The 22889-nt window shown below is 38.5% G+C and overlaps 1 protein-coding gene across 2 annotated transcripts in view; it reads left to right on the top strand.

Moving 5' to 3' along the window:
• ABCC4 (ATP binding cassette subfamily C member 4) overlaps window positions 1-16661 on the top strand; it is a 269468-nt gene extending 252807 nt beyond the window's left edge. For both annotated transcript variants that reach the window (XM_039519351.1, XM_039519350.1), the window contains 2 exons: window positions 8242-8376; window positions 15394-16661. In XM_039519351.1, the coding sequence (XP_039375285.1) occupies window positions 8242-8376; window positions 15394-15501 (243 nt within the window). In that variant the 3' untranslated portion in view covers window positions 15502-16661. The remainder of the gene's footprint in view (window positions 1-8241; window positions 8377-15393) is intronic.
• The last annotated feature ends 6228 nt before the right edge of the window (window positions 16662-22889 follow it).

Below are 22889 nucleotides of genomic sequence, written 5' to 3'. Positions count from 1 at the left end.
CTCTAGCCAGGTTTACTAACCATGTTTACTATCCCACAAGGGAGAGACTTATTTACTAGCTTACTGTTTGGTATTCATTCAACTCAAGATGTGTTTCAAAACACCCTGGATTAAAGCTCTGCAGTGCTTTGTGGGGTTGAGGAGGACATATTGATGTTTGTGCTTTGTGCTGAGGAAAACGATGCCGAGCCACATGCTATGCTCCAGATATTTTGACAAATGTATTATCAAAACGACTGAAATAAAGTATGTCAGTCACATTCCCTCACCTGAAGGTATCAGGCCTGGCCCAGCAAACTCAGCAGCAATCTCTAAAATGAGACAGTCAGAATCCTGCTGAGCTTGAAAAGAAAATTGTTGATTTGCCTTGCCAAGTTCAAACTACACCTCTCAGATGAGTTGGCATCACTAAGGGATCTCCTAAAGAAAGAGTCAGACTAAGTTTCAATAGGATGCCCAGCAAGGTTCTGCTGTCACCTAAATGAAACAATTAATTGCTAATGCAAGCACATTGGGCTAAAGCAGTGTCTTTATGTGGAAGCATCGAAGTGAAGACTTGGATTTGAGTTACTGCAAGAAGTGAAGACTGTTTCATGCATTCAAGTCTGTCATCTCCACAGAAATAATCTGTGTCCGGATTGAAAAAGAAATTCATACAGTTGTATTTGTTGTGAGTACTTCCATCAATACAATTTAAGGGGAGAGGGGAAGGACAAAGGAGTCAGATCCTTTGGAGGTAACCACAGGTAATAAAACCCACATAGCAGCAGCACCAGACTAAAAAGAATGATTTTTTTTGCTCTGGCAGAAACCCAACACTGACCAGAAAAGGACATACCAGTTACTGAAATCTTAAGCAGATAATTTCTGGCATAACATGGCAATTTGCAAGAGTCATTTGAGCCACAAGTTGATTGTCAAGCATGGAAAATGGCTGAACTAAGGGTCGCAACCAAGCTAGGTCTCCATTTATCTACACTGAAGAAACCTATCATTGCTGGCTGGTCATAAGAAAATGTTTGTCACAGTTGTTGGAGTTTTGGACATTTTATGAGTAGCTAGTAGTTATGTATGATCTGACTCCTACAGGTGAAATATTTGTGGTTTCATGGTCACTGAGCTTGGAAAGGACATGGATAATTCTTCCAAGAAAACACTGTGATAAAGTAGTGCATGGCCCAAGCTTTGCTGTTTGGTTTCTTAAGAAAATTTGTCTTTTTCTTAAGACAAATAGAAGACGTGCTAAAGTTTGTGCTGCTGTGAGAAACCTGCAAGTGAAACTCTTGGAAGCATGTAATCCCTTAACATACTGTTTTGCCCGTGGCCAGAGGTGGTAGCAGACCTTTGCATGCTGTATAGTGAAAATGATGTGAATCTAGTAGTATATTATAGATGTTGTTTTGAGTTGCAGAGACTGAAGAATGCAAAAACTTCCACAGTGACTGGTACACATAGACATCTTTGCCCAACACAGAATACATGAGGTGTTGGTATCAGATGATGGCCACCAGTGTAGGAATTTCAGCAGTTTGTACATGGCTATGATTTTTGTTATGCCATAATAGCTAGCTACAGCTGTCTGCAATCAAATGGGCAAATAGAAAAAGATTAGACTGTTAGGCACCTATTAGTAAAGGTTGACAAGAGTGGAGGTAACTCATATTTTGTTGGTGTAGAGCAATTTGCTAATGGATAGTAGCCTGGTCAACTTCCAGTGAGCTATAATTTAAGACTAAGCAGTCCTACCAGTCCAGATTCTAGAACAAGACTACTTAGCATTACTTCTCCCCCAGAAAGTGGGGAGAGAGCATATTCAGAATCCTAATGGTCAGTGGCATTGTCACACCATAGTCCTATCTGGACATTGGAGAAATGGTTAGGAGCATGAAAAGACAACTGTTCAAATTAAATGAAGTTAAAGGTGCCATTGTGCTCAGCACTGTACAGGGGTGGGGGGAAATACAGCAAGCGGTACTGTATGTGAAATCAGTGCCAAATTTGAGCTGCTTTTAACAGTGGAGTAGTTGTACCAAATCTCAGGAAGGGTGTGAGGAATATTTATATCACGTGTGGAGATAGTTATTCCTGAACTATATGTGCAGTCTTCTTTGTATCCTCAGATCACAACCATGTACCAGGAAGAATGAGATCTACAAAATTATTTTTATGACAAATGTGTATACGTTTCTGAGCCAGCTAGGCAAACCATGATGAAGAGGAAAAGGCTTAAAACTTAAATCTGAGTTTATTCAAACTGGGACACAAGCTGCTGAATTCTTTCCCACAAAGCTATGCATTAGCTAGAGTCTTGGATAAAATATATTTCTTATCATTATGATGCAATTAAAAGTGTCTCCTAAGTACTCCTCTCTTGCCAGCATTTTGTTGAAGATCAGCTTGATGTGTCCTCTGAGGATAACTGTTTAAAGTATTTTTCCCTAGTAGGATTTTGAACTTTATAATAATTTTGTTGTTTAGTTATGTTCTCCCTAAATCCAAATTAATTCAGATATATTCCCCAGGAGAAAATTTGCTTGAATTAGTTTCCTTTTTAATTGGAAATAAAAATATTTATGGTCAACTCTTGAATCTCCCATTTTCCCTGTGGCTATATGGTGAATATTATTCATTCTTTAATAATTGAAATACACCACTATTCCCTTGTAATCTATTTTTCTCAGAATGTTTTATAACTGTAGTGATTCTATTTGTTTGGCTTCTTTCATTGTTGAAAGTTAGAAAATAATATATACAAAGTTTAAAAAAAAAAGTTTATCTTTTTCTCTCTGTTGGATAGCCACAGTTACATAATATTTGTTAGACCACTTTCAAAGGCTGTATGCTTTACCTTAATCTGTAGCTTGTGATACATTAGCTTGATGAGGTAATGCAGATAACACAGATCATGTAAGAAGAAAAGTATTATTCACTTTCAAAATTAGTATTTATATAGAGTACGGTGAATGTACGTCATTTGAATTCACCAAGTCCTGCATAACTCAGTAATGTGGGACAGATACAGGGATATACAAAGAAACATAAATAGTTCACATGCTTTGTCACTTACATTTCGGTGCATAAATCAAATCTTGTTTTTATATAATATGTACTTTCTTTGTCTTCAAAGTCTTTTAAACCCCTTTTACTCTTTGCCAAAAAGACCTCTAGATTTAACATAACTTTCCTTTATCCTGTATTTTATATTTGGCTTATATTTTTCTACATTCGTAAAGTGAGCTGCAAAAGTAAGCATGAATACAGAATGAGCAACCAAAATGTGCTCAATGACCAAAATAATCAGTCTGTGAGGGGAAGTTCAGTACATAATAAATTTAAACTAATCTTAAGCAAAAAATAATGTTCCTGAAGTCTGCTGGCCAGTTTTCTTTGCAGTGGACACTCAGAATGCATCATTCTTTAAGATCACAGATAGTGAAAAAATCTACTTTTGCACAGAGTGGGTCCAGGTTAATAAATAAAAATGAAATTATAAAAAATAATCCTTAAAAATTGCACCAGATAAGGGGAGAAAACATACTATTGCAATAGATACCAGAGAAAAAATGGCCAACAAACTTGTGGCATACAAATAAATCTTTATAAAAACGTAGCTCAGAAATATTTTTGTGGCAAAAGCAAATAGCCCCCAGAGGCTGGCTAGAGAGGCCATGGGGAAGATATATTTTTGTATGGATAACACTGCACTTCCAAATTTGCTTTTGCAAGTCACTGTAAAATTGCTGCTTTCCCCTAATTTTGTTAAACCCTTTCCCACTCTTTTCTCTGTTGATCTCTCTCTCTTTGTCAAACTAAACTTTAGTAGTGCCTTCTATCCAACGTGGTACTATTCCCTTTTGGTAACTCTCACACTAAATTGTGTGTGATGGGGCGGATGACAGCTGTTTACCCCAAGAAGACTCGTCAACTCAGATGAAACATCCTGTGGTTCAGAAATGGCTAGGGGCTCCATTCAAGAACCAAGAGAGACATTTACACATTTTTAAAGTAAAAACTGTATGGCCAATACTGCCTGAGTACAAATGGCATTCTGGGCAGAAATAAATTATAATCACATGCACTTTGCATATTAAGGTGGATCAATGTCTTCCATTAACTTTAAAGATTACCTCTCATATAGTCCTGTGGGTGATCACCAAGATCCTACCTTGTAAACTCATACTCATGTGAGTTATTCTTACTCAGGAAAATAGCCCCATGAAAGTAAATGACAAGATTAGACATAAGGGTCTGACTTTCCTCAGCTTTATTCCTTGTGTAGTCATGTATACCAGGGCAGAATGAGTGCAAAGTGGGTAAAAAATGCTGCCAAATCAAAATGGTTGCTTTTTACACTCACTTTGCACAGGCGTAAATAAATGATGCACAAGGTGCAAGGCAGTGGAGAATCAGGCGCTAATTTATAGGCCACTGCTTTGGGTTTATAAAGTGTTTTTATCCAAAGATCTCAAATAACTTTACAAGCAGTTCATAATCCTTACAACATCCCTCTGAGGCTACAAATAGTGAAACTGAGGCACTGAGAAATTAAGTGATTTGTCCAAGGTGTCAGATAAAATCTGTGTCGGCACTTATACTGAAATCAAGATCTGACTTCAGTCTAACACCAACACCTCCTGTCTGATCTTGCTAACTTTTCTGGACCAAATTCAACAGGTACAACTATCTGAGAAAGTGTCTGGGCTGAATTTCGTCATATTGCACGGTGGTATGGGTTACACTTTGGATGTAATTTGATCAGAAGATAAGTGTCAGTGGTTATGGGCCAGATTCTGTCTTTCTTACACTGAGTAGCAGCTTATTTTGCAAATAATGATATTGATTTTAATAGGTCTAACTCTTGGAGTAAAGTACTACTCATTCAGAGTGTGACTTTTGGCCAAAGTATTTTATTTATTTTGATTTTTATATTTGGCCACTTAAAGAAGAGTGTCTATCTTTTACTCTAGGCATTCATGGACTATTCTTAAATATATAAGCCCCAAATAGACCATACCTATAGCCCCCCCACACACTCCTTTAACCATTAATCAGTATTCATATCTACTAATGATAATCCGGCAGTGAAAAACATATTTTAAATTATTAAGAACTCCCACCACAGCCTTCCTGTTTCCTCACAGCTAGCGAAAGCATATGGGCCTCGCATGCTGCTCCAAAGATTGATAAACTAGAGCTGTTTTAAACTTAAGTGGAGAGTGAGTTCCAAAGCTGAGGAGTGTGTATGGATAATGCAACATCAGCCGCTGCCCTCTGATACTGGGGGCTCCATCTCATCTGTCCCCTTTGAATGCAGCTGTGGCAATAGCATGGCACAGGAGAGATGCAGTCTTTCAGTAAGTAGCTCCCAGGCCATTTAGGGCTTTTAGAGGTCAAAAGCTTTCAATTTTATCCAGTAGTTTGTTTTTTGTAATTGTTCACAAAGTTCTTTATAGCTTTAGCACAATCTGTAGTCCATACGAGTATAAAACAGTATTTTACATAGGAAATAGCTTCATATTATCTACATAGTTCTTCACATGAGAGAGAGAGAGAGAGCATCCTATATTTAGAGAATATGCTTTGTCTTTGATTTCATAAGGAGAGGTTACATAATAAAGTGCTATCCTTTAAAAAAAATTGCACATTCAAGGCACCTAACTTGGAATGCCAAATTATAGTTCATCTTAATTATTATGTACGTACTGTATACATGATAGATTCAATTATCCTTAAATGCTTAAGAAAGCTGCATTTAACTATGATTTACTGTAGTAAATGAAAGATTGTAATGAACATTATGTTTGTAATTTATCCTTAAATATGCAGATTAATACTGATGGGTGTAAGAATATTGAAATATCTGCATGTATAATTAATACCTGCCCAGGTGACATACTTTGACCATTTATTATAGAGTAAGAGTGATTTATGTGCTGTGTAATATAACTTGAAAAACTTTTCCATTAACACTTTGTACATCCATACACATAACAATACTGGATATATATTTTTCTCTAGAGGAATTCATTGCATATACTTTGCATTTTTCTTTACTATAGAAGCTTTTTTAAATGGAAAAAAATCTATGGCTACTTCTCTGCAAACTATTTTTGTAGTAATTGCTACATATGATCTTGATTATCATATGTTGAAATATAATGTATCATATTATACTTCTAAATGTATAATAACTGGTACATTCTAATTTAACTGGTAGCTTAGAGCTGGGAGTTTGAATTTCCCAATGCTAGGTCAAGATATTTAAACACATTAGCAGAAAGAATCAACAATGCCTAATTCTTACATGGGACTGCCACACGGATCAGTCCACTGGTCCAATTAGTCCTGTATTCTGTCACTGACAGTCACCAGTACTAGCAGCTTTAGAGAAAACTATGAGAAACCTAACTATTCTGGAATTACCTATTTCATGGGCCATTTCCTCCTAACCCCTAAGAGTAAGAGTTTGACTTACAATCTGAAATATGACAGCGTATATTGCTTCCTACCTTTTTTTAGTATTTACTATTATAATTCTGTATGTTCTTGTTATCCATATTAACATCCAATCCATTCTTGAATCCTCCTAACCTCTTGGCCTCAATGATATCTTGTCACAATGAGCACTATAGGCAGGTTAGGCGTTGTATGAAGCAGTTTCCTCATCATTGTTTTGAATTTGCTACCATTCAATTTCAATGAGTGTCTGCTGGTCTTGTGTTGTGAGAGAGGGAGAACATGTCTTTGAGCTACCTTCTCCATTCTACTTACTATTTTGAATACTTTTATCATGTTCCCTCTTATTCATCTCTTCTTTAAAGTAAATAATCCCAACTTCTTTAACATCTCTCTATATGAGTTTTTGTCTCTCTAATCATTCCCATCATCTGTCCCTGTCTTCCTGCTGTATCCTTTTTGAAAACCGGGTACAGTATTCCAGGTGAGTGCATATCATTGATTTATATAATAGAAAAATATTTTCTGTATTATTTTCCATTCAATTCCCCTCTTCATCCTAACATTTTGTTTGATATCTTGACTGCTACTGCTCTTAGAATATAGTTTGTACACCATGATATCCAAGTCTTTTTCCTGAGTCATATAATTACTTTAGAACTCAGTAGAGTATATGAGTCGTTAAGTGTTCCCTCCAATATGCATTATTTTGTATTTGTCAGAATTGATTTTCATCTGCCACTGGTGCTCATTCATTTTTCATTCGGGTCCTCTGAAGTTGTTGACAGTCCTCTCTGGTCTAGACTTACCTGAATAATTTTGTATCATCTGCAAGTTTTGCCACCTCACTAATCACCTCTTTTCCAGACGGCAAATAAATATATTGAACATCAGTCTTTGTATGGAACTTTGTGGTATCCTGCTTTTGCCATGGTAAAAATTGACCATTTATTTCTACTCTTTGTTTTCTGTCTCTTAGTGCGTTCCTTCCTGAGCAATGAACATTCTTTGTCTCTAGTACTGTGCGTACTTAGTTCCTTCAATAGCCTTTTGAAAGTCCAAATAAATTGTCAACCAGTTCTCCTTTATCTACTGTGTTACTGATGCATTTTAAGAATTCTAATAAATTTGTGAGGCATAATTTTCCTTTGCAAAAGCCAAGGTGGTTAGATCCTTAATTTATCATGATTTACTAAGTACTTTATAATTCTATTTTTAATTATAATTTTGATCAAATTACCAAGGAAAGTAGTAAGACTTCATAGTCTGTAATTCCCCAGATCACCCCTTCAGTGTCTTTTAAATATAATTTATATATGTACAAATTTGCTACCTTCTAGTTCTTTAGCAGAGTGGCTGATTGTAATGAGAGACTGCACATATTTCCTAGCAGCTCACCGACTTTACTCTTAATTTTTTTTCAAAATTCTTGAGCGTGTACTGTTGGCCTAACAACTTGTTGCTTTTTAATTTATGAATTTGTTCTAGCACTTCTTGTTTTGACACCTCTATCTCTGATAGTACCTCATCTTTATTATGCGTAAAGAATAGATTCAGGGTAGGTATCTTCCCAACATACTCTCTGGTCTAGAAACAGAAAATATACCATGCTCCCACTAAAAGGATATTTTTATCTTCAACCTTCAATCCATATAATGCATTTTAACATTAAATCAAAGAATACAGTCTAAAAAACCCACCTACCATCCCTACTGTTGTAGTGAATTACCTATAATATGTTTCAGAATTTCATGTGTTAATAGGTGTGTTGCTGCTGATTAACAGGTTTTAGATGCTGGAAGACTAAAAGAATATAATGAGCCATACATTTTGCTACAAGAAAAAGAGAGCCTGTTCTACAAGATGGTGCAACAAGTGGGCAAGGCTGAAGCTGCTGCTCTGATTGAAACAGCAAAACAGGTAGTTTTAAAAGAAGTTGTAATTAAGTTTGTGTCTCTAGTCTTATTTTTCACAAGTTAGCATATTCCGTATTAGAGCAGGCCCCATCCACTCCTGTAGTTAAGGGTCTATCAGTTTTTCAGTTCTAAACCCTTATATACTATGCTTTATTACTGGGATATAAAATAATATACATCCAGATCTCAAAATGATATATATTCTGAGTTGAAAGATTATGCTTGGGATTGTTTGCATCTGTATGTGTTTGTGCATATATTCATGTATAAATAATATAGTGTGTGTCAGAGTATGTTATAGACATACATGACTAAGAAAAAAAATGACCCTGAAAGAACATTAAGGTTGTGAGGTCAAGCACTCAGAAGTTAGAAAATGACAAAATTAAGGTTGCCCATGCAACCTAAATTTGGCCCCCTTGTGACACAGCTGTTAGTTATATGATCACTTATTATCTTTTCCTTGCTCAGTGCACAAGATGAATGGTGCTCATTGAATGAGTGGCTGTTCAATATTTTGCTTTCTCTTCATTGTTCATTGTATGGTTCCAGGCCTTATTTATTGCACACTATTCAAACCAGCTCTGAATAAAGAATTATTAATTTCCTCATGAGCTTTTCTATGATGCTTAACATTACAGCATCTGAGTGCTTCACAAACATTTACTGATTTATTTCCACAACACCCCTCTGAGATGAGGGGGTAGTATTATCCCTACTTTACAGATGGGGAACTGAGACACAGAGACATTAAGATCAAATGTGTGTTAATTTTGGGTGCCCAATTTGATAAGCCTGCAGCCTGATTTTTTTTAAAGAATTTTGCATTTTATAGCACTTTTTGTTCTGAATACAGCTCCCACTGATTTCTGTTGCAGCTGTGAATGCTTAGCATGTCTACAAATCAAACTCTAGTTCTCACAAATTGGGCACCTAGGAAATCAGGAACACACAGTTAATGACCACCCCTTACAAGTTTGGTTTAAGTGACTTGCTCAGCATCACATAGGACAGGTGTGGGCAAACTTTTTTTGACCCGAGGGCCACATCTGGGTATGTAAATTGTATGGCGGGCCATGAATACTCACAAAATTGGGGGTTGGGTTTTGGGAGGGGCGTGTGGGCTCTGGGCTAGGGCCATAAATGAGAAGTTCAGAGTGTGGGAGGAGGCTCTGGGCTGAGGCAGGAGGTTGGAGTGTGGGGGGAGGAGGGTGCAGCTCCGGCTGGGGGTGCAGGCCCTGGTGGGGCTGGGGATGAGGGGTTGGGGGTGCAGGAGGTGTTCCAGTCTGGGACTGAGGGGTTTGGAGGGTGAGGGGAATCAGGGCTGGGACAAGAAGTTGGGACACAGGAAGGGGTCAGGAGTGCAGGCTCCGGGTGGCACTTACGTCCAGCAGTTCCCGGAAGCAGTGGTGTGTCCCTCCTCCGGCTTCTACATGGATGTGTGACCAGGCAGTTCTGCGCGCTGCCTTGTCCGCTGGTGCCGCCCCTGCAGCTCCTATTGGCCATGGTTCCTGGCCAATAGGAGCTGCGGAGGCAGCGCTTGGGCGAGGGCAGTGTGCAGAGCCCCCTGGATGCCCCTACATGTAGGAGCCGGAGAGGGGACATGCTGCTGCTTCCAGGAGCCGCGCGGAGCCACAACACGCATGGAGCAGGGCAAGCCCATGACCCCGGTCCCCAGCCAGAGCCCCGGAACTGGGAAAACCCTGGACCCTGCTCCCCAGCAGGAACTCGAGGGCCAGATTAAAATGTCTGAAGGGCCGGATGTGGCCCCTGCGCCGTAGTTTGCTCATCCCTGACATAGGATCTCTGTGGCAGAGGCAGGGATAGAATCCCATTCTCTGGATTGGTGGTCAACTGTCTCAACCATGAGACTCTCCTTTTTTTCTGCCCGCCTCATTCACTATACACCTTCCAGCTTCTGCAACAAACAAGGCAGGAGTCCTACAGACAACAGCCTCCTTCAGTACACAACCCTGCTTTATTCTCAGAACAGGCCCATCTTGTGCACCGAAAGATGCAGGGGTCCTATGAACAAGCAGTATGTGATCATGTAATTAAAGAGCGTACTATAATGCATATGACCAAGGGGGAAAATTAAGATTGCACAGGCAACTTTATTGTGATATTGCCTAATTTCTTACTGTTTGACTTTGCATTCTTAACATTAAGGTAGTTTTTTGTGTGTAACTTCCTGGATTTTTAAAAAAGCAATCAGAAAAATCAAATTCCATCACATGGAATTGTATGGTCTCCTACACAGTGGTTCGACTATTCCAGAATCATAGAAGATTAGGGTTGGAAGAGACCTCAGGAAGTCATCTAGTCCAACCCCCTGCTCAATCTGAATCTTTAGATCCACCACTCAGAGCTCTGCTACTTGAGCTAAAGGAGTAGCTGATCTCAGTAGTAGGTTATCATCTTCTGTGTGGGCCAGCACAAATTTTGCCATCTGGTTATACAGTTATTTGCTGAGTAGAGAGGAATATTGACTCTGGAATCCTGGTTTCTATTCCAGATTCTGAGGGGACTTTAGTGGCTTTAGTGACAGACGCTTCTGCCCCGACCCCTCCAGCCTGTCCTTGTCCCAGTCCCCCACCCCTTCAGCTCCACATCCCAGTATTCTCTCTTGACCTTTCTCACCATCTCTTTGCTATGACTTGCAGGCAGCCCATCTGCCCTGGCTTCTGACCTGTGCTAGATGACTTCAGTAGAGCTGAACCTCTTTCCTTCTCTCCTCTCTTCTCTTTGCCACTACCCCCAAATGTGTGTCAGTGAAGAAAGGAGTTTGCAGTTTGCTCCAGTCTCTCAACGCAACCGTTGCTGCATTCTTATCAAGGCAACCCAGCTTGCCAAACTATGCTGCTGGCTTTCCCCATGACCTGACAGCAAACTGAACTCCAGCTCTGGCTCCCTTGGATATTGCTGCCTGGCTTCATAGAACAGTATGAGGAGCATGCATTAGAATCCAATTTGTGGGGAAGGCTGGAGAACACTGGGCAGGCAGCATGGCAGAGATTCAGGAAACAAAATGGCCGGTGCCTGGCTGCAGCAAAGTGGAGAATTGCATAGTAAAAATAGGCAATTCTTTGACATCTTTGAAGAATGGAGCGATGGCATTAAAGAGTCCACAGATTTCAATGAACGGGGCACATCATGCCCCTCAAGGTTATTGTTTCTGGCTTTCTGTAGATGCAGGAAGAGACCACTGCATAAGTTCACACTTTCAGTGTTTTCTTCACAGCAGTGATGTCTAGGGAGATTCGATTGGAATACAATTTAGCAGCCGCGGTGTATTCTGCAGCAAATTCTACAGCTACAGAGTACACAAGGCCTTATTTATAATTATGTGTACTAATTAACAGGTTTATTGAATGGCAAAAGCAAAGCAGATCTTACATTATAACTCTCCTATGTAGCACCAATTTCAGAACTCTGGAAACAATTCTTTGTTCATGATCCCGGCCAGAATGTATTCCAGAGCATGCTGTGTTTCCCAGGATGTTGCATGGTGAATCATATTTTGATACATTATTAGAGAAAAGGGTTCATCATATTCTGTTTGATAATTATATAGAAACCAAAAAAAAGTAAATTTGATATATCTGGAATTTATAGAAATTATGTTTAAAGGAACCAATTAAATGTATATAAACAGAATTAAAAGTTCTAAATCAGTGTTTGTCTACAAAGCTAAAACCAACTTCATGGGAAATTAGGGCTCAATCCTGCAGAGAATGGACAGGCTAGAGCCAAGACTCTGAAACTGTCATCTGCAGAGAGTTTGACCACATGGTGATGTCTCCTTTTGTTTCCAGTTGCAAAACTGCATTCAAGGACAGCTCAAAATATGTAACAGAATTGCCTAATAGTACTTGTCTATGTAATCACCTGCTGTTGATACAGGAGTGTTATGTGATTGTATACAGGAGGGGAAGAGATCCATGAAACAACCTCTCTTAGAATGTGGTTCATGCTGTGAAACAGTTTGATAACTACTGGGCTAGAGGGTAGATACAAGCTAAGTATCTGCTAAGGGAGCAGAGCATGGTACCTGTTAGCTCCTCATCTAAAATATGGGAGTAAAGAGAATCTCAGCAACTGCTCAGAACTACAGATATGGCACAATTGTGAAAGGAGCAGGAAGCTTAACTACAGATTCCTTTATTAGTGGCCCCTGTGCTTCTTGCACACTAACACAGGATGTGTTAGACGAGCTGATCCTAATGGCTCCTCTTTCTGTTGTGATATGTTTGTTGTTGTGTTCTCATAAGTTCCTACTGTGGTTCCTAAGACATTTTGATATCCAAAACCAGCTGCACCTTAAATAATGGTAAGAATTGGATTGTAATCTTTTTCAAACCATATACTTATTTGACAATGGTTTGCCTTACCAAAATGGTTCAGCATGAGGCTTTGTTGGCTGATAGGCATTTCTGAGTTTTGCATTGACCTTGCTTGAATCCTGCAGCACAGCATACACTGGCAACAAGTTGCTGCAGGTTACAGTAAGTTTTATGGAGCAGTAGGGCAGCTGTGCATCTAATTTAAATGCATGGAATGCACACTTTAGCATCAGGGCCAAGATTTTCATAAGTCACCAGTGATGGAGTGTCTTTTTAATTTTGACTGTCCACCTTGAGACAACTTAAAGGGACCTAATTTTCTGAAAGTTGCCCCCCTTACGTGTTTCAGGTTAGATATCCAAGGATGCAGGCGCTCAAGTTTAGTAGTTGCTTTTGAAAATCTTGGGTCAGCTTCTAACACCTCCCTCCCCTAATTCTGCCCATTTCAGCCGCTTAGCATTCCTTATTATTTTTCTGCAAATGTAAAAGGCAGCAACCCTGGCTTAGTATGATGCAGCTCAAAGTCCACCCTTCTGAGCACGCTCAGAATTGCTTATGAGTCTGAATGCTGTGCGACACTGCTCAACCACCTCCAAGCCTCTCTGCAGGATTGAGCCCTAAGTGAACATTGTTGTTATCTATGTTCAATTTAAAAGGAGCTGTTAGGAGATCATCATAAGAAAAAGAAAAATAATTGTCAGAAGGAATAACGTGTTCATTGAGTTTAGTTTAGTTTACTCCACTGCTCCACACTCGGCAATGATTTGTTCAGATAAACAACATTTACCATTTGGACTCCAATCCTGACGTAAAGGGACGCTTTGCTGCTGACTTCAGTGGCACCAGGAATGGGCAATTACGGTATTAACAGCCTTTGGATATATTGATAAAAGCAAGATTTTTGCTTACAGATCTATATTTAAATATCAGCTATTGTGCATGCAGTGCATTACTTCTTAGAAGTTTTAATGCCATTACGGTCCTGTTAATGTTAGTGGAAGACCTGCCTTATGTGAGGCACTGTGTACCTTCCACACTTGAACTGTGGGCATTCTGCATCTTTCAATATCAGGCCCAAGGGAAGGATTCCCATATGCTTACAGTGAGATGGTTGAAAAGCTACTGCCATATCATTGTATCCCCGGTAATGTGCTGAGGTTTTCTATTACCTTTCCTTAAGAAAATTCACTGTCAAAAGCTACAGTAAAAGTATGTTAAAATTATGTCTTAAATCAGTAAAAAGATGGAAATGCACTACTACGGCTCTAACCTCCAATATGGAGATGCAGCCAGGCACTAGATTAATTTTCCTCTAGTGCGCCCCATTATGGCTGGTTACTGGAGAACGCTTGACTTCCAGTCCTTTTGTTGATTCAAATCATAACCTTAATATTCTTTGAAAATTGTACAAATACACTGCATTAGTGTGTGTGTACACAAAGGGAGACATTCAGACAAATAGGAGGGTTTGTATAATACAGCTATTTCTTTTTTATATCATATGTCCTATACATTTATTCATATATGAAAATAACATAATTATCAGGCAAAGCTAACTTTGTTGACAGTGCCCCCAAAATATAAATAGGAGAAATGTTTCACAAGCCATATTCAGGACAGTTTGAATATGAGACCTAACTTGTGACACATGTCAGCCTCAGAAAGATAGCGTATTTTCTGTTTTTTAAAGGCTCAAACAAAACTTTTCACATTCTTCTTTGAAAAAATTACATTTGAAGTCCTTTTTCACCCAAACACATTTTCAGATAAGAGCACACAAGTCTTGACATTATTTCATTTTGTTATGCGCATCTGTCAAGGAACAGAGATATGATACAGCTACTAAAAACTGATGATTGTGGAACAGTGAAACTTGACAGCATTTCATTTCCTTTATGTTCTGATTATACATTTATCAGGAAACCTGTATCTCTTCTAGTTCAGCTAGAAATTGGTAGAATTCAAGAACTCAAAGGCTTGGCAAAGAACTGTCCTATTATTTGGTATCATCTTACATTTTAGAGAAGTTGCTTGGTTGAGTCATTGTTAAGGCTTTTGCTTCTCCTTTCATTATTGTGGTACACTATCCAGAGATCACATTTCTATAGGCCCTATAACTGCTCTGCAGCACAAATTAAACGCTGGGATATTTCATACATATACTGTGAAGTTTCAATGGTTGTCAATCATAGTTTGTAAAATATAAGGATTACAACCTGATATTAACATCCAAATCCATTGTGTTCATTTTATGTGTGAAAATGAGAAACCCTTGTGCAGACTCTAGATTTCCCAACCCCTTTGTCACCCTGTTTTTAATTTATCTCCATGTTTTGAACAAGTAAAATAATTTTACTTATCTGTTTAATGCAAAGTGATAAAATATATCTATTGATCTGAATTATCAGAACTTGAGTGGATCTACAGGTCATGTGAGGAATCAGTTACACTTTATTCTGATCAGAGAGCAAGATCAGAAAGTAATTTTAGTAATTTCTCAGTGAGTAAGGAGCTATTTCTTGAATTTTGTTAAACTAAAGTTCCTGTTCAGTTTCCTTAAGGAAATTAATTTCTGTGCTTACATTGCATTAATCTGGAGAACTATGTCTTTTGAAACTAAAAAATGTTTAACAATGATGGGTAAAATTAATCAGTGTATGGACGTTTTCTTTTTCTAGGTCTACTTCAGTAAAAATTACCCAGAAGTTATTCAGAATGGTCAAGTTGTCACAGATTCTTCAATAGATGCTGCCTCAGGATTAATCTTATGTGAAACTGCCCTGTGATCCAGCGTAGACGTGATTGCTTTCTATGGAATGCAAACCGGAAACCATCTAAACTGGATGACTGACAGTGTTTAGAGTGGAGCTTTTTGCACTAGACAACAATCATATTTAATATTAAGAAAAATGTTTCATCTAGCTCTTTCTTTAATTTTAAATACATTTCCATTGCTAAAGGAATTAGGCAGATCTAGGGTTTTTTTTTTAAAGTTACATTGCAGAGACTTTCATATTTAAATCACAGATGCAGGGCATCTAACAATTCCAGGGTGCAGTTTTAGAGGTTATTAGAAAACCTGGAGTTTCTCTATTTTCCCATTTGGAAAGAATGTAAAATCAATTTGTTTAGTGTCACTTTAAAATTTGTCTTACAGCAGTTTTGATAATATAACACGCCATTTTCTAATGCAGTACTTATTATATACTCCATCTTTTTAAAGCAGTTTTACAAACTGGCAGAAACAAGAACTGAACCAACCAAAAATATATTTTTATAGAGATAAGTTCACATATTGTTGTAAATATAAATTTTAAAATTAAAATGTAATACAGGTATGGTGTGTAGAAATTAACGTAAAAAATTCGGTTTTCCTTTGCTGAGATCCAAATGCTGAAAATCAATATCAATCTACTGTATCTTAGAATGGTTGCATTTTGCTTATATTTTGCACTGCACCAATATTTAAATAATTTAATATACATTCCTCTTTTTATCCAGCTAATCAAAGAAAAAAGTATTAAATTTACTAGAGGAAATACTTATTGAAAGACTTGTCATCAGTAAACACTATGTAGTGGAAAGTTATCTTCTGCAAAACACATTGTGAAATGTATACATTATTTGCATTTATTGTGCCTTAATACAATTCAAGCCAAATCTCCACCTGCAGAGTACACAGCAAATTCATTAAATATACTTTTTTATTTTACCGTTTTAAATTAATGCATTTAAAAAATTTGCATCAGGAATTCTGTTTAAATGAAGCTTTATGAAGTTGCCATTTCAGCTCTCATGGATAGAAAAGTATCACTTGTAATTTTGACAGGTTTCAGAGTGGTAGCCGTGTTAGTCTGTATCAGCAAAAATAATGAGGAGTCCTTGTGGCACCTTAGAGACTAACAAATTTATTTGGGCATAACCTTTTGTGGGCTAAAACCCACTTCATCAGATGCATGGAGTGAAAAATACAGTAAGCAGTATAAATATTACAGCACATGAAAAGATGGGAGTTGCCTTACCAAGTGGGAGGTCAGTGCTGGAAACTGGACACCATTAAGTTAGGCCTGAATAAAGACTGGGAGTGGATGAGTCACTACAAAAAGTAATTTTCCTTCTGCTGATACTCACACCTTCTTGTCAACTGTTGGAAATAGGCGACATCCACCTTGATTGCATTGGCCTCGTTAGCACTGACCCACCAAATGTTTTAGTCTCTAAGATGCCACAAGGACTCCTTGTTGTTTTTGTAATTTTGAGTACCCCTACTGATATTGAGAAGAATTTAAGGAAAGAGATCTGTATTCTGTGTTCATAAGTTAGGTCCTGATCCAGTAAAGGACTTAGCATGTAGCACTATTGTGGATGTGTCCTGCCAGCCACACTCCTCCACGCCCACTTATGCCAAGGTTCAAAATAGAGACCAACTGCTACAGATCTCTGCTCTGTGACATTCAAAGGGTTGTGGCATCCCTGGATGTGGGTTCTTTGTGGTATGGACCACCTGCACAGCAGAAATGATCCATTTCTGCTGCATTTTGTTCTCATTTGCCCATCTACACAGGTGTGGCATCTGGCTCCTAGTAACACTCTTTTATTGTTCCAAAGTGAAATACTTTTCTGCTTGGGCAGATTCTGACATCCTTTCTCTCAATGAGTAGCACCTTACTCCACAATTACTCCCATTAAATTCAATAGGGTGGCATTTGATATGGTGCTATTTAACATAAGAGTCTCACATTCGGACCCTTTTATTGGGGTGAGTCTAATCTCACCTAACCCTGTTTTACAGTGGTGCAATTCTATGGCCTTGCATGGATTTATGTCTTGGGTTTACAACAAGATAAGAGGAGAGTCATGCATACTGTGTGTGATATGCTGGAGTTTTTAAACATACTGCAAAAGTGCAGGCATCTGGCCATATTGTACTGTGAATCTATGCCCATAATTTCCATCAATATTCAGGAGAATCATGTGCATAGATCAAGGGTATAATGTGGCCCTAGGCAATTTCAGCCAAAAATGCTTCTATGATATATTTGAGAGAAGAATCCAAAGTTTTTAGCTTCTGCAGGCTCACTGGCATGAAAGCTAGACAGATCTTGCTATATCAGACCCTCCACTAGTATACTGTACTTAGAATTAATTTGATACTGTAGCTTTTTGAATGCACACAAAAAATGTTAGGCATCTATGAGAATGCCGTTTATGCTGTATAACATGTTTTGACAGGACAATACTGGCTATATGTCTCAAATGTCAATGTCATAGAAATCAAACTGAAAACCTGCGTAAGTTGTTGAACAGGACAACTGGTACTGCTATGTTCATGTTCTAGTAACTTCTCTCAATGCCATTAAATCCATACTGTACTCTTTTAAAAAAATAGTTCAGCTAAATAATGCAGGTTAGATTTAATCAATAAATCATTGTTCAGTTTTTTTCTTAACATCTGTTGCTGTTTTGTTTTAACAGTTTTGTAGGGTAACATGGGCTGGTTCATTTATTTTCAGATGAGTAAAAAATGTATCAGTGCACCTTATTGTTAACAATCAAATGTATGACTTAGTGTTTAAGTAACGTGTGGGAGGGAATTGGCCTTCCATTTGTTGGGTCTCTTGACTGTTAAATGTACATAGTGTTGTTCCAGATAAGCCTTTTACATATCAATTTATGGTAGAATTCAACTGAACAGTTCTCACATCCACATTTGAAAATATTCTTAATTTACTTACAAGCAACAAAGCTGGGTCATTATGATCTACATTCCTTAATAGGAATCTCTTGGAAATTAATTCCATCTTCTGAATTATTAAAGCCTTTTAAAACAATTTCTTCACCATAAGCTGCCTTAAAATTCCCTAGAATCTTCATTCTAATATAGTAGACTATATAAAATACAACAACTCTGAAAGTCACCAGTGCATAGGTTTATTTGTTGGGAAAGAGACAAAGAGCAGCCCCTGGTTCCGATCGAAATAATTGTAATTTAGACAAATGACAGTCATGGCGTATCTGATATCTGTTTGTACAAAATAGACAAATTGTGGAAGAATAAACACCATCAGGAGGAAGATTGCACAGAATTCTTTTAAATAATGTTTGTCCCCGGGTCCGGTGGACCTTGTGGCAATGTTCTGTTGAATTCCCTGCACCAAGGTCTCACGCTTAGGGTAGATCTAAGCTAAAGTGCAGCAATACCAGCATGCCTAGTCCTTGAAAGAGGCCATCACTTTCTTTGATGAAGATCAGTTTTTCTGGTTGTCTGAGTGATTGTTGACTGGTTCCAGTAAACTTTCCAGCCTGTGATTAGAAAAATAGTGGTATGATGCATATGGATAAAGTTGTGGGGAAACAGAAGATCCTTAGAACTCCCAAAAAAGGTATAGAGACTTCCCTGAAAAGTGTTGCTTTTCAGATTGCCTGGTCTCTCTCCCCCACAAAAATCTGACCTTTTCATATCTGTTTTCACTCTTTTTTAAAAAAAGGCTAATTATTTCCTCTGATGTGGGTGAACTTCTGACATTTTAACAGAAGAATGTAAATTTCTATATACCCTTTAGTTTTCCTTGGAATTTGTATAATGACTTTAGATTGTTATTGTCATAGAAGGGCTTTTAGTTGACTATATGGTTTGACGTATTGCTGTGTAAAGAAAGTGGGATGATAAAATCCTCAAAAGTATGTGTTACCCTGTTGTAATGATCACATATATTATCATGTAAAGACACAAATGGAGTATTGCACTTGAAATAATTTGTATTATGGCACTATCCAGAAGCCTCAACCAAGATATGGGCCCTTTACAGTTGTGTTTGATACTGTAAAAACACGTGGTAAGAAATGGTCCCTTCCCCAGAGGGTTTACAGCCTAAACAGACCAGACGAACAAAGGGTAGGAGGAGAAACAGATATTTGCAATATCTGTCACTGCCCTGACTCCAGAAGAGTGTTCTGAGTCCAGAGGGCCTTGCTGATAAGGAGCCTGGATGGAAGGGATGATGGACTGAGGTTAACTCTGCCCACTTCTCCTGCCAGCGAGGATGCTGGTGTGGAGACTCATTTGTGAAACGTTCCCCTTTGGAATAAATAAACTAGACCCCGGAAGGGGCACCGTTTAATATGTAACAGCCTCACTGAACTTATTGAAAGCACACTAAGGGAACCAAAGCAGAGAGACAACCCTGGTTCCTCCACTGACTGCCAGAGATTGCCCCAGCTGTGAGTGCCCACCATCACACCTATTTGTTGTTGGGATATTTACTATATTAATATATTGATTTAGTTTAATAGCAGGCTTTAAGCAAACAAGCAGGAAGAAAGAAATGAATTCAAAATGACCTTGACAAATTGGTGAATTGGTCTGAAATCAGCAAGATGAATTCATTAAAGACAAGTGCAAAGTACTATACTTAGGAAGGAAAAAAAAAATCAAAAGCACAAATACACCATGGGAAATAACTGGCTAGGAAGTAGTACTGCTGAAAAGCATTGGGAGGTTTTAGTAGATCACAAACTGATTATGAGTCAGCAATGTGATGCAGTTGTGAAAAAGGGTGTTGTGACAATCAAGGTCCAGACACTCCAAGGGGCGTATGGGGGGTCTAAACCCCGCAAAATAAGCAATTGAATCAACTGGTTGTAGACAGTATGTATATAAAATATGCCAACTAAGGTCTTTTGTGAAAACTTGTAATGTCCTGAACTTGATAGCCATTAGGAGATATATATACAGGCTCTGGTTGTGAATTGATGCACGTATTTATGTGTAGAAAATTGTAATTGTGCCCATAGTGCAAGTGCAGCATCACCTCAGAGCAGTGCAGTGAGACAGTCAGGCAGGAAGGGCACCTCCCAGGCAGGTGTTCACACTCTGAGCACCTAGCATTGTTCAGGTAGGAAGAGACAATGGTAGACCATTAAAATGAATGGGAAAAACACTGAAACAACTTGAAACTGAAAAGAAAACCCTATTCTGGGAAACCCCACCCCTGTTTTATGTGATCATGAATTACCATAGTCCTGGGGAAAAGGAAGAAAACCTTGCAAACTCTGTTAAAAGGCAAGGGATTTGAAGTGAAGACTATCCACAAATGAAGGGTCAGCAATTAAGCGGGGTGCTTTCCGTGAAGCACTGGATCCCTCTAGGACAGAGGGCCTGCTGGGAAACTGTTCAGAGGCAATAGGTCACTTGTATTAACCAAGGGAATTTAGCTCATATAGAAATGTAGGCCCTCAGATTGTGTCTTTCTGTTCTGTGTGACTTGTATGTGTTTTGCCTTTCCTTACTATTGCAGCTTTGAATCTGTGATATTTTTTCCTATTAAACAAACTTTTTGTTTGTTTCTGCCTCAAGCAGGCCTCTGTTGTGCAGACGGTGGGGAGCATAAGCGCCAAAGTGAATGGATAACTGGGGGCAGGTTTCCTGCCCTTCGTGGTGATGAACTAGATGGGAAAAGTCCAAGCGGCTGGTAGTTACGACCTCAGGAAGAAAGATTTGGGGGACTCGGGACCAGCAGAGATTGTTGTGGTAACCCGGTAAGAAGTAACTAGGCTGGTGGAAACTGGGATGGGACCTTAGACTGGCAGGCTGGCTACTGGGAGCAGAGCCATGAAGAATAACAGCATAGCACTAAGACACCCAAGTTACACGGCAGGCAGTGACAGAATCCCTTATTGATCCCCAAAAAGGTCTGGCTGTACAGCAGCAAAACCCTTTATTGTAGAAGGCAAAAGCAACAGAAATATTGTCCTTCGTTGAGAAGAGAGTAAAAAGACAGACAGGAAAAGTGAACAGCTCAAGAAAGGTCAGCGAGTCGAGTTCTGCAAAGAAAGGAAGCTAAAATCTAAAAGCTTAAGAAGTCAGAGCTGGTGTCTTCGCTGTGTGAGGATAACCAGGGGCAGAATGGGTACCAGACCAGGACCTAGGCACTCCCAAGAAGAGGTATGGAGGAGGAAATCTTTCTCCTTCTTCCTCACTCAGAGCTGGTGTGAAGCTACACACCACAATATCTACACTCTATCTCAAATGGGACTACTGTCATGTTAGAAAACTGGTAACTATTCTTTCATTACATATCTTCTAAATTAAAATATGTAATTGATACTGACTTGTAGGGGTTTATTCTGCCAGACATTTCCATCTTTTCACTTTTTCATTCCGCACATAAATTGTTAAAAGGCTGGGCAAGCTTGTTATAAAGCTTAGTTGTGAGGCTAGCTCTTTAAGGTCAGTGTCTAACTTCCAGTTGCACTGAAACGCACTGCATATATAGTACAGCATTTTTCTCCTATCCATTTTTTTAGTATAGCACACAAATTGTGCAATCCCCCTCTTGTACAAGTGGGACAATTTATGTGTGTGTGTGTAGTCACTATCAGTCTGTAGTATCAGTTACCTGCATGAGGATATCAGTGTACTTTGCAGGGGACATTATTGTTTTTGAAGAGTCCATGTTTTCTTCCATTCTCTGAATGGCATTTTCACCATTTTAAAAAAAAAATGTAACTGTCTTAAGTTTAAGATGGAAAGACTTCTTAGTTTTCTCAATTTATTCATAATCGTATGAAATCTAGGTGGGGGAAATAAGAAATAGGATTTCAAATGTGCTGACTTGTTTGAAAAATGTATATTGTTGCTTTAGGACATAGTATTTTGGAGACAAAAAAAGACTTTTTAATGCTGCTTCTGAAAAAGGAGAAAAGGGTGCTATTTTATATTTTCTGTTTCATCTTTGACTGAAATCCTAGACTCTGGGATGAGATTATCTGTCCTTCCTGCCATACATCTTATGAGAGAGACAAGGTGGGTGAGGTAATATCTTTTATTAGGCCAACTTCTGTTGATGAGAGAGAGAAGCTTTTGAGATACACAGAGGTCTTCTTCAGGTCCGGGCACTCTACACTCAGAATAGTCATACAAAGAATTTATTCAAAATATTTCTTAGCAATTAGGTATTCCACAAACAGCAATCTTGTCATCAGGGCTTCTCACTTCGAGTGTACATGGCAAAGTTTCTTCGTCAAAACCACACATCTACAATAGTAAATATTTTTCCTGTAATTTGGACTATTATAGATCTTTGTAAGAGTCTGAAGGCCAGATCCTTAGCTAATATACATCAGCATAGCTCCACTGAATTCAGTGGATCTATGCCAATTTATACCTGCTGAG

Source organism: Mauremys reevesii, linkage group 1, assembly GCF_016161935.1.
Source record: "Mauremys reevesii isolate NIE-2019 linkage group 1, ASM1616193v1, whole genome shotgun sequence".
NCBI classification, from domain to species: Eukaryota; Metazoa; Chordata; order Testudines; family Geoemydidae; genus Mauremys; species Mauremys reevesii.
This window is presented reverse-complemented; position numbering and strand designations above follow the sequence as displayed.